The sequence below is a fragment of the Mauremys reevesii genome, linkage group 6 (assembly GCF_016161935.1).
Source record: "Mauremys reevesii isolate NIE-2019 linkage group 6, ASM1616193v1, whole genome shotgun sequence".
In the NCBI taxonomy this organism is placed as follows: domain Eukaryota; kingdom Metazoa; phylum Chordata; order Testudines; family Geoemydidae; genus Mauremys; species Mauremys reevesii.
The window spans coordinates 11265137-11281236 of record NC_052628.1 but is presented as its reverse complement, the minus strand read 5'-3'; the positions used below and the strand labels follow the sequence as shown (position 1 = coordinate 11281236).

Genomic DNA, 16100 nt, shown 5'->3' with positions numbered 1-16100 from the left:
CTGGTGTCGCGCTGCATTATTATTAATTATATTGCCGTAGTGCCACTGAGTCCTAGTTATGGACCAGAATCTGATTGTACTCGGCACCGTACAAACTCAGAAGAGAAGGACGGTCCCTGCTCCAAGGAGCTTACACGGTGAAGCGACAATAGTACCAAGGAACTAAAGTGACCTACAAAGTAATGCAGCCTGGCTCCAATTCAAGACTGGACTAGATTTTATTTAAATTAACAATACCAATAGATCGGAAGGCAAGAACAGCACTGAATTAAATACAGATATTGGGCCCAAGCCCTTCATCTCAGACTTGATATGCAACCTCCCCATTCCCTTAAAGGGCTGAGGAAGTGTTACTATTTTGCAAATCTCTCTCTGGCAGTTTATGTATTTAGCTGCAGTGGTGAAAGCGAACCAAAGCCACTGTGTTGCATTAAAAATGGAAGATATGCAAGAGTGACTTCCAGCTGAGACGAGCTCAGCACAGCTCCTAATAGCTTGGCCAGAGAGAGGGTCCCTTCTGGCTTGTCTCAGAGCCGCTGCTGACAGACCACCGGGGGCCCCATTAGCGTGCAGTGAGGTGAACAAAAAGGGGTTGTTTTTGTTCTGCAAAACTTCACTGATCAGGGTTTTGTTTTGGGAAATAAAATCCGGTGGTGGTTCTCTGGGTCCCATTTTGTACTGAATCCCTGGAGTTTAAGAATAATATTGTGCATGTCTAGTATCACCCATATGAACAATGCAAAACACATTAGACCAGTGTTTCTTAAACTTTTGTACTTTCACATAGCAAGCCTGTGAGTGCGACCCCCTTATAAATTAAAAACACTTGTTTATACATTTAACAACATTATAAATGATGCAGGCAAAGCGGGGTTTGGGATGGAGGCTGACAGCTCATGACCCCCCATGTAATATCTTCATGACTCTCTGAGGGGTCCCGACCTGCAGTTTGAGAACCCCCATGTTAGACTCATAAACAAATTTAGCTTCATATACCCCCAGGAGATGGGCAGTATTTCCCCATTTCACAGACAGGGTAACTGAGCAATTTCATACTGTCACTGCAGTCAAATCTCAGTGAGGTTTCATGAATGCACAGTTCAGGAAGGCAGAATTTGGCCTTTATGCATTACTCCACAAATATATTTATTGGCATTTTAGATAAAGATTATCTATTCCCAAAATAGCCTCAACTCCTTTGGTAACTGGATCCACAAAGAGAGGATCCAACATTTATTAAAGTCACTGGGGAATTTCTCCACTGTGGGAGTGAAACTGAGCCCAAAGTGCAGATACAAAGTGCCATAATAATAAAAGAATTTCTCTGTTTGGCGTTCTGAATGTCACAGCAGATGCTCAGCTAGAGCAAGGCACTGATAGAGCCCCTTACTTCCCTACTATAACTGCAAGGAAAAAGTCCTCAGAAGCTCTCTTACCAGCTGATTCTTTATCACCTAGATGATACACATTTTCATATTGAATCACTGCACCGTCTTCACACAGCAAAGTCCAAAGAAGCCACAAACCCAGGCTCCTCATCCAGTGTCACTTAAAAAGTGACCACAAACCCACGCTGTATCACAAAAGGGACCAAAGAGGCAGTATAAATGGGGTGCTGAGATATCAGACCCACATGGAAAAAAGAGCAGTGGTCCAAAGGGATATTTTGAGGGTTTTGCTGTTGGTTGTAATTCCCCTTCCCATACCAATTCCCTTTCCTGTACTTTTCCCCCCCCTCTATTTACCTGGGAATCTACTGTGGATTGCTCAGTCTTCTGTATGCATTCAGGCAATAGCCAGAGTATCTACCTAGCAGCTCTGAAACAAACAAACAAAAACTGTCAATGGAATCCCCTCGTGGGTCAATGGGAAAGATTTTACTTATATTGGGTTGGGAGATCTTTTCCAAATATTGATCCGTATGGATTTTGGAATGTGTTTCATAAAGACTGTAAAGCACTTCTACCTAAGGCATGATCCAACGTCTACTGAAATCAATTGCTGGTCTCCTATTGACTTCAGTGGGCTTTGGATTGGCCCCTAAGTGAACAAATAAGACAAACACATATATCACCAGCGTGAAGTGCGCAGATTTAGTGAGAGTGTTTCCACTGACAGTGGCAAGACTCATGTGGCTAAATCTCCGTGCATGACATCAGAGATTTGGCTACAGGATTGTCTTTATTAAGGCTAAACAAGATTTGAGCGGAAGCAGTTTAAAAATAAAAGCAAAAGGGTCTAAATTTAGTGCCAACTCCCTGGTGCCTCTCCCTCCCCCATGACATATATTTTCCTTTAGGGAAAAACAAAATCTCCCGGGCAACTTGTGTGGCACATTATACAGTCTGTGAATTAAAACAGGTATGTTGCAGACCTCTGAGAAACATGGTATATAATTGTAATGCCAACTGACCCTCAACTGCAGTGGCACTTAGTGGCCTCCCCTTTCAAACAATCAGCTATTGATTCCCAAACCCTCCAGTTTCAAACCAACTTTTGTTTTCAAGAGGCAGCCAGTCTTTGGGATGATTCTGCCATTGCTAATTCTCCCTGCCCTGAGGCGACTTGGTATTTCTACAGCTTGCTTGAAGTGTTATCAAAATAAGGGCAACTGCAAAGCTGAACCGTTGAATGTTAGTTTTTCCCGGTTTGGGGGTCTATGCAATGAACTCATAGTCATACAAATGGGCTTTTATTACAGCATTCTTAGCACACTGACTGGAGGGAACACCAGGAAACAGAATTTAGGGGAAATACTGCACTAATGGATTGGATGGCCTATTGTAGCAGGTCTTTCCCAATGCAAAGTTATGAGATTCTACACTTATTTTGGAAAGTTATTTTATAATATCATAAAAATGTGCATCCCACAAAAGCACCTTGATTGCTTTTTATGTTTTTATTATATGTTGTTCAGGAAAAATCCTATAAAATGAGACAAAAAACAACCTGAAGTGCTCTAAAGTTCTATCTCAGACCTCTCTAATATTAACAACAACAATTTGCATTTATACTGTTCATTTTATCCTGAAGGATTCCAATGAACTCTGCAGTGGTGACAAATACTGGAATCACGTCAGTGCCCCAGTGAAATGCAGCAATCCGCAGGGAGAATGCAACCGCTGTTAATGGTGCATAACACCACCACACCAACCATTTGGAAGAGGAAGCAAATGTAATATACTGGCTCCAGGAGTGCAATTTGCTCTCCTACAAACAGGGATAGCTACTGTACGTAATACCAGCTGATGCTGTAACTCATGTAGCTCAAGTGCAAAGGGCTTGTGCTTTTGCTACTGAATGTCTCTGGTTGTAGTATCTGAGTGTAGCAAAAGGGCTACGAGCTGCAGATGGACGCCCTGATCGTCGGAGCCCTGGGCGCCTGGGACCCCTGCAACAAGCGTGTGCTGCGGACCTGCGGGATCAGTCGACGCTACGCATGGCTCATGTGACGCCTCATGGTCTCAAACACCATCCGATGGTCTAGGGACATCTACATCGAGCACATCACCGGCCACCAACAGTACCAGGAGGCATGAGCCAGAGTGACATAGTTCTTCGACTACGAGAAAAGGACCAAGAGACTTTCTCTGTTGGATCATATGAACTGGAACCATAAACTCCCTGAACATTAAATCTCACCAAATGAGGGTCAATCCATCCTCATCATCATATCCACTCATTATACTCCACACCCGGACTTAGCCACTTTTTTGAACTTCATACCCTCATATCTCAATGTCTGTACTTTGACCCATCAACCTTTTACCTCCAATCGGGGATATTGCAGATTATGTATTCCTTATGCCACCTGATTTTAAACCAAACTTTGCACCCTCGATACTCTGTATGTTATTCCCTGATAACCAGAAACTTTTATGCCTAAACTCTGTACCGTTCACTTTTTCTTATCATCTTAATAACATTTTTGAATATGCATGTGTATGCCACTGTAATTGGTGCCATGAAGAATCTCTTTCAAATGAAGATGGAGGGGAAATTTGCAATAATGTCCCACGCAAAGGTTAGTTTAGCCAATATGCAAAGATTAATACACAAAAAGTGCCATGGGGTTTTTAATTACTATAACTGAGCAAGACATTTAGCAACTCATCTAAAAAAAAAAAAAGGCACTCTGAGTGGTGGAATACTTCCTAATGTCAAACTTGAAGTGAGGATTTAGCACTGATACAGAGGATAAGATGTCACCCCCTGAACTGCCAACAGCAAATTCTCATGCCATCCTGGTCACCTCAGTGGCATCTTTCCCAAGTACTAAGAAGACTCAACCCTGCTTAGTCTTGAGAACTCTGATAAGACCTGGGCTTAAAGTTTGATAGATGAGCACTGAAGTAGAATAACCCATATCTCAGAAGCTAGTAACTACTGATTAAGGGCCTGACCTTGCAAACTTCTGAGCACCTCAGACAAGGACCTGTCCAATCCCCATGGCAGATAATAGGAGTTATGTACTGGGCTATGTTTTGGAGAAACCATCCAGCACCTTCAAATATTGGACCTAGGGTGACCAGATGTCCCGATTTTATAGAAACAGTCCCAATTTTTGGGTCTTTTTCTCATATAGGTTCCTATTACCCCCCACCCCCTGTCCCGATTTTTCACACTTGCTGTCTGGTCACCCTAATTGGACCCTATATTTGGAACTGGAAACAATGGAGTGAAAACCAATGAACTGTGAGCCATATACCCAGAAACCATTATGACAGATTCTTTTGGGAAATCCATTGCTAATAAAAGTGGTTGAAGGTTTCAAGGGAAGTCCCTTTGACTGGACAGCCTGTTCTGATTAATACTTAGACAATATGGCCGTGCTTAGATCCTAGGGACATGGATGCTATAGAAACCAGCTACGCCAATTATCATAATTTTATCTCAAGTTTTGTGATATATGATGTTTTCCCTAAATCTCCCACTTCTGGACTCATTTTTTTTTTAAAAAGGTAAGTTTCTGGTCCTCATGGTGGAGAAAAGCTTAAAGATTCAAAAACGTGAAGGCAAATAAAAAGAACAAAACATTTATCATTTATTAAAATAGCCAATCTCATAATTTTGGGGGGCCTGACATGGTTTTTGAGCAGTGGGGGTCATTAATAGAGGAAATCCCTAAGAATATATAGATAAGAAGAAAAGCGTGCTTCTCTCTACTGGTTTATGTTAAGGAAGTACTTCAGGAGGAAGAAGAGGGTCCAATGAATTTCTGGACCGGAAGGCAATGGAAGACAATCCTTTCTTACATTCCTGCAGCTAACCAGAAGGCATTTATGTAGGGCTCTGTGAATCTGTACCAGCAGTGACCTGACTGCCTATGATATGGGGAAAAAAATCAAACCCACACAATACAGACACTCTCCTGCAATGTACTTGACTGGGCTCTGGTTGTTATCATGCTGCTGAGAAACTACAACAGTGAGAGGGGGCTCCGAAGGCCATGTGACATGTGTCACTGTGTCTCCTGACCCTCAGGAGAACTGCTAACCTCACATTCACCTGGGTTGCCATGGGGACCTCGCAGTCAGCACCTGCTGCTGCAAAATGAACCTGTTCTTAGTAAAAACTGAAAGTACTTGCAAAGTTGTGGAAGGTGGGTAAGTATAACCCGTGGCTCTTGATCTGGCTGTAGGATCCAAGAGGAGCTGGTATTCTTACAAGTGTTCTCTAGTAGGCGTGAATATATCACATCATATAGATCCCCTTACATTTGTCAGTGACCCCTGCAACTGCAGGATGTGCATAGAGGCTCTGTTTGCATATTGTTGTGTAAAAAGGGGGCGCGGGGGATGAGAGGGCCTTTTACCAACTCTCCTCATAGTGAAATCTGCTTTCCACTTAATTGGTTTCCTCTGAATTTATATAACAGTTTTAAATCGGAAGGATCCCATGCCATTCCAAATGTTAAACTGAAACAAGCTGTACAGATGTATTTATTTGATTATTAAAGCACAATAATTATCAAACTTTCTAGGTGAATGTACAGTCAAAAAAAATCAGTACTTCTGCAACAATCTTGCTTGGTTTGCAAAATGAATGGAACTACCAAAAAAAAAAAAAGAAAAAAAGAAAAAAAAGAAAACAACCTTTGTTACACATAGACCCTGAATATCTTGAACAATCGCCACTGAGCTGAAAGGCAAGTTCTTTAATCAGACTCCATAAAACATGTTACGGGGAGAGGAAAAAATAGGTTGTGTCTGAAATTTAATGTCCACAAATCCAACTTAATGTTTATTTTCCTTATTGAAATGAACATTGTCATTTATTTGAAACTTGTATTACAGTCTCTCACTGTACCAAGGCAGTTATTGATCTCCCAGTGCTTCGTGTATAGTGCCCTTTCCACTCTCTCTGGCTGTGTTTTCTCTGTTTTCTTTCTTTTCTCCTCACAGATAAGAAGGCCTCAGTTCAGAAATGGGAGAACTGAGCCCTTGCAGCCATTAGAGAGGGAAATGTCTTTGCACAGAAGCTGGAGAGAAAAAGAGACAAAGCCACAACTGAATGTCCGGGGAGCTTGTGGTTACAACTCGCCTGCCCACTAAAAACGCTGTTCCTCATTTTGCGGGTGTGTTCTTTGAAAGCGTGTGCATGTGTGTTGGTGGGTCTTGACATTCCAAGTTTAGATCATAGATATTAGAGATGGAAAAGACATATTAGGTCAGCTAGTCCATCTCTATCAGCAGCAAGGTGGTTCAATACATTCAATTTTAAATGAACCAAATGACTGGGCTTCCATTACTCCCCTTGGGAGAGTGTTCCTAAGTCTAATAGATTTCCCTGTTATGAACCTTTTCTGACTTTGGGTTAACTTGCTCCCCACGACTAAGAGTTTCAAAAGTAACTTGTTATTTGGGGTGCCTTAATTTTTAGATGCCCAGTTTCAGACGCCTGATTACAAGGAAGTGCTGAGCACCTGCTTTCTGAAAATCAGGCCTCCTTTAAGGTGTCTCAAACAATGTCAGTCAAAGTGGTGGGGAAAAAAAACACACACCTCCTAACTGACATAGTTGTGGCAGTAAAAAAAACCCAGTTCAGATGCAACTATGTTGACAGGAGAGTGCTTCTGTCAGCATAGCTAGTGTTGTGTGGAGGTGGGGTTACTATGATAGCAGAAAACTCCTTTTGTCAGTATATATTGCATCTGCACTAGAGGACTCTACCAGCATAGCTGTACCAGTATAGCTGTATAAAAAATCTGGTGTACTGTAGACTAGCCCTACATCTGGAGAGAACTTGGGCTGAAACATCAGTATAAGAATAGCCATACTGGGTCAGACCAAAGGTCCATCCAGCCAGTATCCTGTCTTCCAACAGTGGTCAATGCCAAGTGCCCCAGAGGGAGTGAACCTAACAGGCAATGATCAAGTGATCTCTCTCCTGCCATCCATCTGCACCCTCTGAGAAACAGAGGCTAGGGACACCATTCCTTACTCACCCTGGCTAATTGCCATTAATGGATTTAACCTCCATGAATTTATCTAGTTCTCTTTTAACCCTGTTATACTCTTAGCCTTCACAACCTCCTCAGGCAAGGAGTTCCACAGATTGACTGTGCGCTGTGTGAAGAAGAACTTCCTTTTATTTGTTTCAAACCTGCTGCCCATTAATTTCATTTGGTGGCCTCTAGTTCTTATGTTATGGGAACAAATAAATAACTTGCATGTGGCTCATGTCATGTTATTCACCATGTAGCTTTTGTGATGGACTTTTCCCCATGTACAGGTTTTATCATATGAGAATGAACATGGACATTTCATTATTCCCAGCAGCACACCAAACTCTAGGAAGAAAGGACCTCTTCAATATCACATGGGGATGGCATCCCATCATGACCAAAGATTGCTGAAAAAATGTCAGACAACCAACTTCATGCAATGCAATGTCACATGGTGAGCCCTAGCTGTGACAATTGATACCCAAAGCTATGATGGGTTCCCTTCCGGATCCATATGCATGGATATGATCTGTACTATACAAATATTGGGCAATAGCTTTAAATGCTATGGGAAAAATATTAGTCCTCAAACTGAATTTTGGTCATTGACATTGCCCTGTGCAGAGGGACTCCTTTAGGGAGGTTATGTCCCCTCGCCCCAATGGGCCAATAGTGTAATGTTGTCCTCCTTCACCAGTGCCTTCTTTGCCCATCACCAGTCTGTCCTCTGTCTTCCTTATCTGGTTTCCAGAATCAGTTCTGTCATTCCCCTGCCCTGGCACCAAACCTGTTACTCACCAGTACTTTCTCAGGCTGCCCAGGCCAGTGCTAGGTCTGCCTTCAGTGCAGGCCAGGCTTCCTTTGAGGAACTGATCCCAATTATTCACCTCCCACAAAGGAACCAGCAGACGCTCTCTCCATTCTCTGACTAGATAGACCAGCACTTGCAGAGAAGCTGGCCACTCTGCTAGCTGGCTTGTAAGAGGCTAGTTTATGTTAGAATCATAGAATCATAGAAGATTAGAGTTGGAAGAGACTTCAGGAGGTCATCTAGTCCAACCCCCTGCTCAAAGCAGGACCAATCCCCAACTAAATCATCCCAGCCAGGGCTTTCTCAAGCTGGGCCTTAAAAACCTCTAAGGATGGAGATTCCAGCACCTCCCTAGGTAACCCATTCCAGTGCTTCACCACCCTATTAGTGAAATAGTGTTTCCTAACATCCAACCTAAACCTCCCCCCGCTGCAACTTGGGACCATTGCTCCTTGTTGGTGGTCTGGTGGATATGGATGTTCCCTATTGTCCCCAACAACTGTTAATTCCCTCTGTTTGAAATAAATGGGACTAAATTAAAGATTTGGTGACCAGTATTAATCATTGGGATTTTAAACAAAGATCTTACATCTGTACAGTATATATTTATATCCACCTGTGCAGAGAGATAGGTGGGGGGAGACAGAGAAACATGAGCACTATATAGGGAGATACTTTACTGGGACTAAGGGCCTGTAGCCTACAATTTAACTAGGGGTGTGTGGCAACTGGAACTGCTGAGCGAGCTGGTCGAGACGCGTTTGCTGAAGACACAGTGCATGCAGTATTGTAGGTCATCACACTTGCCCTGTGCGGTTGGCACCTGGTTAATAGCAGACCCGGCCTGTGTAAGTCATATGAAGTACAGGCAGCCATTTTACAGGGCTATTGCACTTCTCTTCTAATCCAAAGCCTTTTGCAGCCAGTGGAAAGACTCCCATTGAGATCTCAGTGGGCTTTGGATCAAGCAGGATCATTAACCTTTTCCAGTCATTCCCTCTAAATTATTTTTCTTTGTTTTTATGTAAAACAGAGTGGTTTACATTAAAAACAAAACAACCTTGATTTGTAGATTGTTGAAACAAATATAAGCGGGCCCTGTTCAGTGTATGGGTGTGCAGCAGAAAGTCCACTGAGCCTTTTATTCACTTGTGCTCCCCGTGCAGGGGCAAGGAAAATTGCTATTTCTGTACTCAGGGCAGAAGACTCCCCAAAGGTGCAGGTGAGAAAGTGGGGCCGTTGCCCTGCAGGGTGAACCAGTGCAGAGAGGACAGCGGTCTACACCATCCCATGAGGCATTTGTGTCGGAGTGACCAGTCCCTCCCCCGGCATCTCCCTGAGTTGTGTTGTTCTGCAGTTGGGTCCCTGGGTTATGATAAAAGATAATGGTCCAAATGTAACTATTGGTTTAACACCGCTGAAGCCAATGGAGTTATACCATTGATTGATTTGGCACAGTATATTGTGCAGCTAGAACTGCACTGGAACAACTTAACACATCAAAGCTCACTGCCACATAGCACAACATACAGAGGCCATATGATGTGTGTGCCTGTGAGAAAGGATGGATGGGCGGGCAGACAGCCTGACATGTTTTTAAATTAAAAAAAAAAAGAAGTAAAAAGCCTAAATTGAGAATTGTTTTGACCTGTGCTAAAGTTCTCTCCTTCCCCCAAAGTTCATTTTGAGGAAAGGATCAGGGTTAGTCATTTCCCATCAGGAACATGTGGGAATCTTTAGTGACCAGTGGTTAGGCAATAGCTAATGTTATTCTCTGGAAACTGTAAAATGCTGAACTCTTCTCTCTCAGTGCTGCAATTTCTGCTGACCAGAAAGTGATAAAGGAGAATCCGACTGCCAGAAGAAAGCCTCAAGCTACTACAGGTGGCCAATTGCCTCCGGAGCTGCTGTAGTTGAAAAGACTGGACCATCAGACAAGCTGCTGCACTCGAGTTCACAGCCTGTACATTCCTGAACCGCATGGATCTTCATACTGACTGCGAATGCCCTCAGAACTTGGGAATAGCTTCTTAAATCCAGCATAAGCAACTCTCTATGAGAACTCAGGCCCCATGTGCGCAGCAGATTCTCACAGATGTCCGTGGTTGAACCAAGTTATTTCCTACTGCTAGAGGGGCGGCCAATCCAAACCCCGTGAATATGAAGACCCCCAAACTTTTCATGAGTTTGAATGTGGGTCTAAACAATACAAGTGCCCCCTCTGTTAGTAATAGGCCAGACCAAAATCCAAGACCTTAATGTACCTGAATTTAGGTGAAGTTTGCATCTGTATTCAAGCCCAATCCAAATGTAAATGGCATAAATGAAGGTGTCATAAGAAACCCACCACAGGAGGCCACTTATAGGGGTATATAAGGGCTCTTTAAGGCTCTTTAAACTACTCCTCCCGACCTCTCGAGAGAGAGAGCTAATATTATATCGGATTCATAGTTGGGTGGGGGTGGTGGCCGCAGATCGGTATTGGCCTCCGCGCGGTATCACAGTGCACCACTGACGCTCTGGACAGCAATCTGAACGAACTCGATGCAGTGGCCAGGTAGACAGGAAAGCCCCGCGACTTTTGAATATTTTCCTTTTGCCCAGCGCGGAGCTCTGATCAGCACGGGTGTAAAGAAAGAAAGCGCATGCGATGCGCGGACGATCGCTGTAACGCAGGCAAAATCAGCAAATCACAGAGAGAAAATTCAAAAAAATTTTTTTTTTTTCTCCACAGACAGCAGATATAGCAGGGACTCAGCGACTCTGCGCGTGACAAGCGCGCGGAAAGAAAAAAAAGAATCAAAATGGCTCATGGACTGGAGGACTCAAGCTATCCCAGCCAAAACAGTCAAAAAGGTGTGTCAGGGGTCAGTCAGGGCTCAGCAATTTACCCCCCCCCCCCATCCCCAGAAGTGAAAGGGAAAACAATCCTCCTCTCTTCTTTTTGTGTGTCACCTATCTTTACTGAATGCTGCAGATAGACGCGATGGTGCAGCACCAACACCAACATCCTGCTCCCCCACGCTATGGCTGGCTGATGGTACAATACGACTGGTATCTGTCCTCGTCATCAGCCTATCAATCAAGGGTGCCTGGTCCTAATTTTTCCTGGTAGATGGTACAGTATATTAGATATCCATCCACAACACAACAGGGGGCTGAGGGAGCTCAGCCCCCCCCCTTCATGTGAAAAAAAGATTCAGATTCAAGTGCCCCAGAGGGATGCTGGATGCTGGGCTCTCCACACACACCTTACTGTGTCCTGACTATCACATAGCAGCTGGGAGGCTGCCTTCACTCATATCTCACAACAAGTCCTGTGTCTTGTTTCTTATCTGCATTCTTTATTTCATTCACACAAGTGGGGACAATGCACGGGTAGCCCAGGAAGGCTGGGGAAGAATGCAGGTGGGGTTGTTGCAGGAGCACCCTGTGAATAGCATACAGCTCATAATTTCTGCAGGATCTGATACAGGATTTCTTCTCTTTTGCTTGCCCATAGGGAGGACAGAGACTGATTCATTTTTTTTATTTTTTAAAAAGGATTGATGACAGAGGAGTCATTCTTAATTTTTTTTTTGCAACAATGGAACAGTGCAGGGCACTTATGACACGATCATCTTATTAAGTGCAAAAGGACTGGTAGCCACTCTCTTATTACCAATTTATGGATTGGTAGATGGTACAGTATGGCTGTGGCAAAAGCAAAAGCATGCTGCTGTCACTCTCTGTCATCATCTACATACACACACTGGTGACAGTCAAAAAGGCAAACAGGCTCCATGATTGCCATGCTATGGCATCTGCCCAGGCAATCCAGGGGAAAAAAAATGCTTGCTTGTCTGCGTTGTTTTCCCAGAGGAAGGAGTGAGTGGCGACATTTACCCAGAACCACCCGCGATCACCCCAAGGAAGGGGGGGGCTGGGGGGGGAGGGGGGCGGAACTAGCTATAGCTACCCACAGCCAGCTCCACAGTCTAGCCTCGGACCGTGGGGGACACACACCACACCATTTGTGTGTTGTAATGTGTTTAGCGCGCACACCGATTTTACAATCTGTTTTTTTAAAAACGGTTTATGCAAATTTGGATTAGTCCCGTAGTGTAGACGTACCCATAGAGTCAAACAAAGAAACAAACAAACAAAACCATATAATTTCTTTTCCAGCTGATCTCCTTTGCATGTGAAACTTTCCAAATACTTTCACTATCAGCTGAGGATTCATTTGTGGGTGTACGGAAGACATTAATGGGATTTGAAAGTGAAAACATAATTTAATCACCAGCACAAAAATCAAGGCTCTTACGTCATCAAGAAAGATGCAATATACTACTGTAGAATAGCTCAGTGAATGGAGAGGTTCCACTTACTGCACATCTCAAAAGATTTGTAACACTTTTGATTCAGTATGCCCAGTCTGACCCTTCATGGCTAATTAATTACGACATAAAAAGCTAAAGTTAAAATTACATGGATGGACTCTGAATCTAAATGTAAAAGTCCAGATTGCATTTCTGTATTTCAAAGATTTATGAAGCAATGGGAGTTAAAATAATCTTGACATTCTGTTCATACAGGGAAGTGGGGAGAAAATAACTGAACAGAAGCCCATAACTCTGTGGATGACCTGTAGTCAGATTTTTTACCCTATCATTGGAAGCACCCTGTTTTAAATATAATACTATTGAGGAACGGCTCAACAAATAAATCTGAATGTTTGTATTTCACAAAATACATGTTTGGTTAATCCAACTCCTAGTTTCAGGTGTAAGCTGTTTTCCCTCTGAATAGAAGCAAAGGGAGAATCATTCATTTTTATTGGGAGACTAGCATAACTTTGTTATGGCCCTTAACAGATAAAAGTCTGTGTTCTTATCTTGTGAGAAGAAAGATATCTGGTGAAATAACCATGTAGCTGGGTAGCTACCGTGTGCCCACAACACAGTAAACTCAAAGTTCAGAAACAAAGGCACTCAGCTAAGACACTGAAGGGAGACATAAAACTTAGCTAGTTAGGAACGTAGGTAGACAGGTAATGCTAAGCTTTTATTCTGTCCCACTTCATTCAAATTCTGGGAAACTACAAGTCATTTGTTAGAAAGAAGCACATTAAAAAAGGCTAAATGTAAGGAGAGCTGTCTGTGTCTGCAAAAAGATGGCTCATTTCAGGGTGCTGGCTTCACTTCCCTGCCCTACTACAGACTTCCCCTGTGACCTTCAGCAAGTCACTTAGGCCTTGTCTACATTGGCCGTGGCATGTTACTATATGGTTTGAACAGGTATCTCCCATTCTACATACCTTGTCTATGGTAATTCTTACCACTCAATTGATTTACTCCAATCCTATCCTCAAAATTGTCTCTAATTTCCTCTTCCCCAGAGACCTACACAGCTGAATTAAAATCACGAAGGCAGCCTGGCTTTAAAAGCAGAGCAATACAGAGATGGCACCAATAAAAGATCTTAATACTCTCAAATATTTCTAAAATAGAGCTTTTCCTCCGCAGTAACATATAAGGTGTACACAAAATACATGATGGGGTGGACTCACATAACATTTTGCTGGCACTTATTTGGTATGTTCTGTGTAAGTTACTCATGGGTTTGTTACTGGTGAGTAATGTGACTGCAGCCATATTCATGCCAATTAAATATATACATGCCACTGCAGAGAGCATACACATAGAATGGATACTTGTTCTAGCAGGATGGTAAGAACTGAAAATTAATACAAATAATATTAATTTCACACACACACATTATATATATATACACACACACACACACATATGAGATGATATAATGTTATTATTTGTATTACTTTAGCATCTACACTCCCCAACCAGGTTTGAGGTCCCATTGTGTTAACACTGAACATACATACAATAAGAGACAGTCCCTGCCCTGAAGATCTTACAAGCTAAACAGACAAAGGGCAGAAGAAACAGAAAGGGTTAGTATCCCCATTGTACAGATGGAGAACCATAGCACAAAAAGATTAAGGGTGATAGCTTGGCCTCAAGTGAAGGCAAAACTCCCACTGACTTCAATGGAGCCTGGATTTCACCTTAAGTGACTTGCCTAAGGTTATACAGGAAGTCTGTGCTAGAATCATAGAATATCAGAATTGGAAGAGACCTCAGGAGGTCATCTGGTCCAACCCCCTGCTCAAAGCAGGACCAATCCCAACTAAATCATCTCAGCCAGGGCTTTGTCAAGCCTGACCTTAAAAAAATATAAGGAAGGAGATTCCACCACCTCCCTAGGTAACCCATTGCAGTGCTTCACCACCCTCCTAGTGAAAAAGTTTTTCCTAATATCCAACCTAAACCTCCCCCACTGCAACTTGAGACCATTATTCCTTATTCTATCATCTGCTACCACTGAGAACAGTTTATATCCATCCTCTTTGGAACCCCCTTTTACGTAGTTGAAAGCAGCTATCAAATCCCCCGCCCCCATTCTTCTCTTCTGCAGACTAAACAATTCCAGTTCCCACAGCCTCTCTTCATAAGTCATGTGCTCCAGCCCCCTAATCATTTTTGTTGCTCTCCGCTGGACTCTTTCCAATTTTTCCACATCCTTCTTGTAGTGTGGGGCCCAAAACTGGACACAGTACTCCAGATGAGGCCTCACCAATGTTGAATAGAAGGGAATGATCATGTGCCTCGATCTGCTGGCAATGCTCCTACTTATACAGCCCAAAATGCCGTTAGCTTTCTTGGCAACAAGGGACACACTGCTGACTCATATCCAGCTTCTCGTCCACTGTGACTTCTAGGTCCTTTTCTGCAGAACTGCTGCCTAGCCACTCGGTCCCTACTCTGTAGCAGTGCATGGGATTCTTCCATCCTAAGTGCAGGACTCTGCACTTGTCCTTGTTGAATCTCATCAGATTTCTTTTGGCCCAATCATCTAATTTGTCTAGGTCTCTCTGTATCCTATCTCTACCTTCCAGCGTATCTACCACTCCTCCCAGTTTAGTGTCATCTGCAAACTGCAGTGACATGTGATCCATCGTTGACCTGGTGTCTTTCCATTGGGAAGGAGAAGGTGGAAACCCAGAGAGGGACAAAGGATTCCTGCCTTATGCAAAAGAGATATAAAGGGGTGGAACAGAAGAAAGAGGAGAGAGAAGCCATCATGAAGAATCCCCTAGCTACCACCTGAGCTGGAACAAGAGCTGTACCAGGGGAAAAAATTGTGCCCAGGCCTGGAAGGTGTCCAGTCTGAGGAAAAAACTTACTGAAGCATCTCTAAGGGTGAGATTATCTGTATTCTGTTTGATTAGACATAGATTTGCACATTTTATTTCATTTTGCTTAGTGACTTACTTTGTTCTGTCTGTTACTACTTGGAGCCACTTAAATCCTACTTTCTGTATTTAATAAAATCACTTTTTACTTATTAATTGACCCAGAGTATGTATTAATACTGTGCATCTCTCTCTATCAGTGTTATAGGGGGTGAACAATTTATGCGTGTACCCTGCATAAGCTTTATACAGAGTAAAACGGATTTATTTGGGTTTAGACCCCATTGGGAGTTGGGCATCTGAGTGTTAAAGGCAGGAACACTTCTGTTAGCTACTTTCAGGTAAACCTACAGCTTTGGGGCAAGTAATTCAGACCCTGGGTCTTTGTTGGAGCAGACAGGAGTGTCTGGCTCAGCAAGACAGGGTGCTGGGGTCCTGAGCTGGCAGGGAAGGCAGGGGTAGAAGTAGTCTTGGCACATTGGGTGGCAGCTCCCAAGGAGGTTTCTGTGATCCAACCCGTCACAACTGGCTGCTAACTAGACATGGAGCCATTGATCACTACCCGTTGAGCCCAATAATGTAGCCAG

At 43.2% G+C, this 16100-nt stretch overlaps 1 protein-coding gene across 6 annotated transcripts in view; it reads right to left on the bottom strand.

The window, feature by feature from the left end:
* Positions 1–16100, bottom strand: part of SETBP1 (SET binding protein 1) — a 326031-nt gene that overhangs the window by 26722 nt on the left and 283209 nt on the right. The window contains exon 4 of one of the 6 annotated variants that reach the window (XM_039543819.1): positions 1746–1818. The exons of 4 other annotated variants lie outside the window; for them this stretch is intronic. In XM_039543819.1, coding sequence (XP_039399753.1) covers positions 1754–1818 — 65 coding nt within the window. In that variant the 3' untranslated portion in view covers positions 1746–1753. Of the gene's footprint in view, positions 1–1745; positions 1819–13596; positions 13651–16100 lie in introns of those variants that run through there. One more of the 6 variants, XM_039543821.1, reaches the window with a different exon arrangement.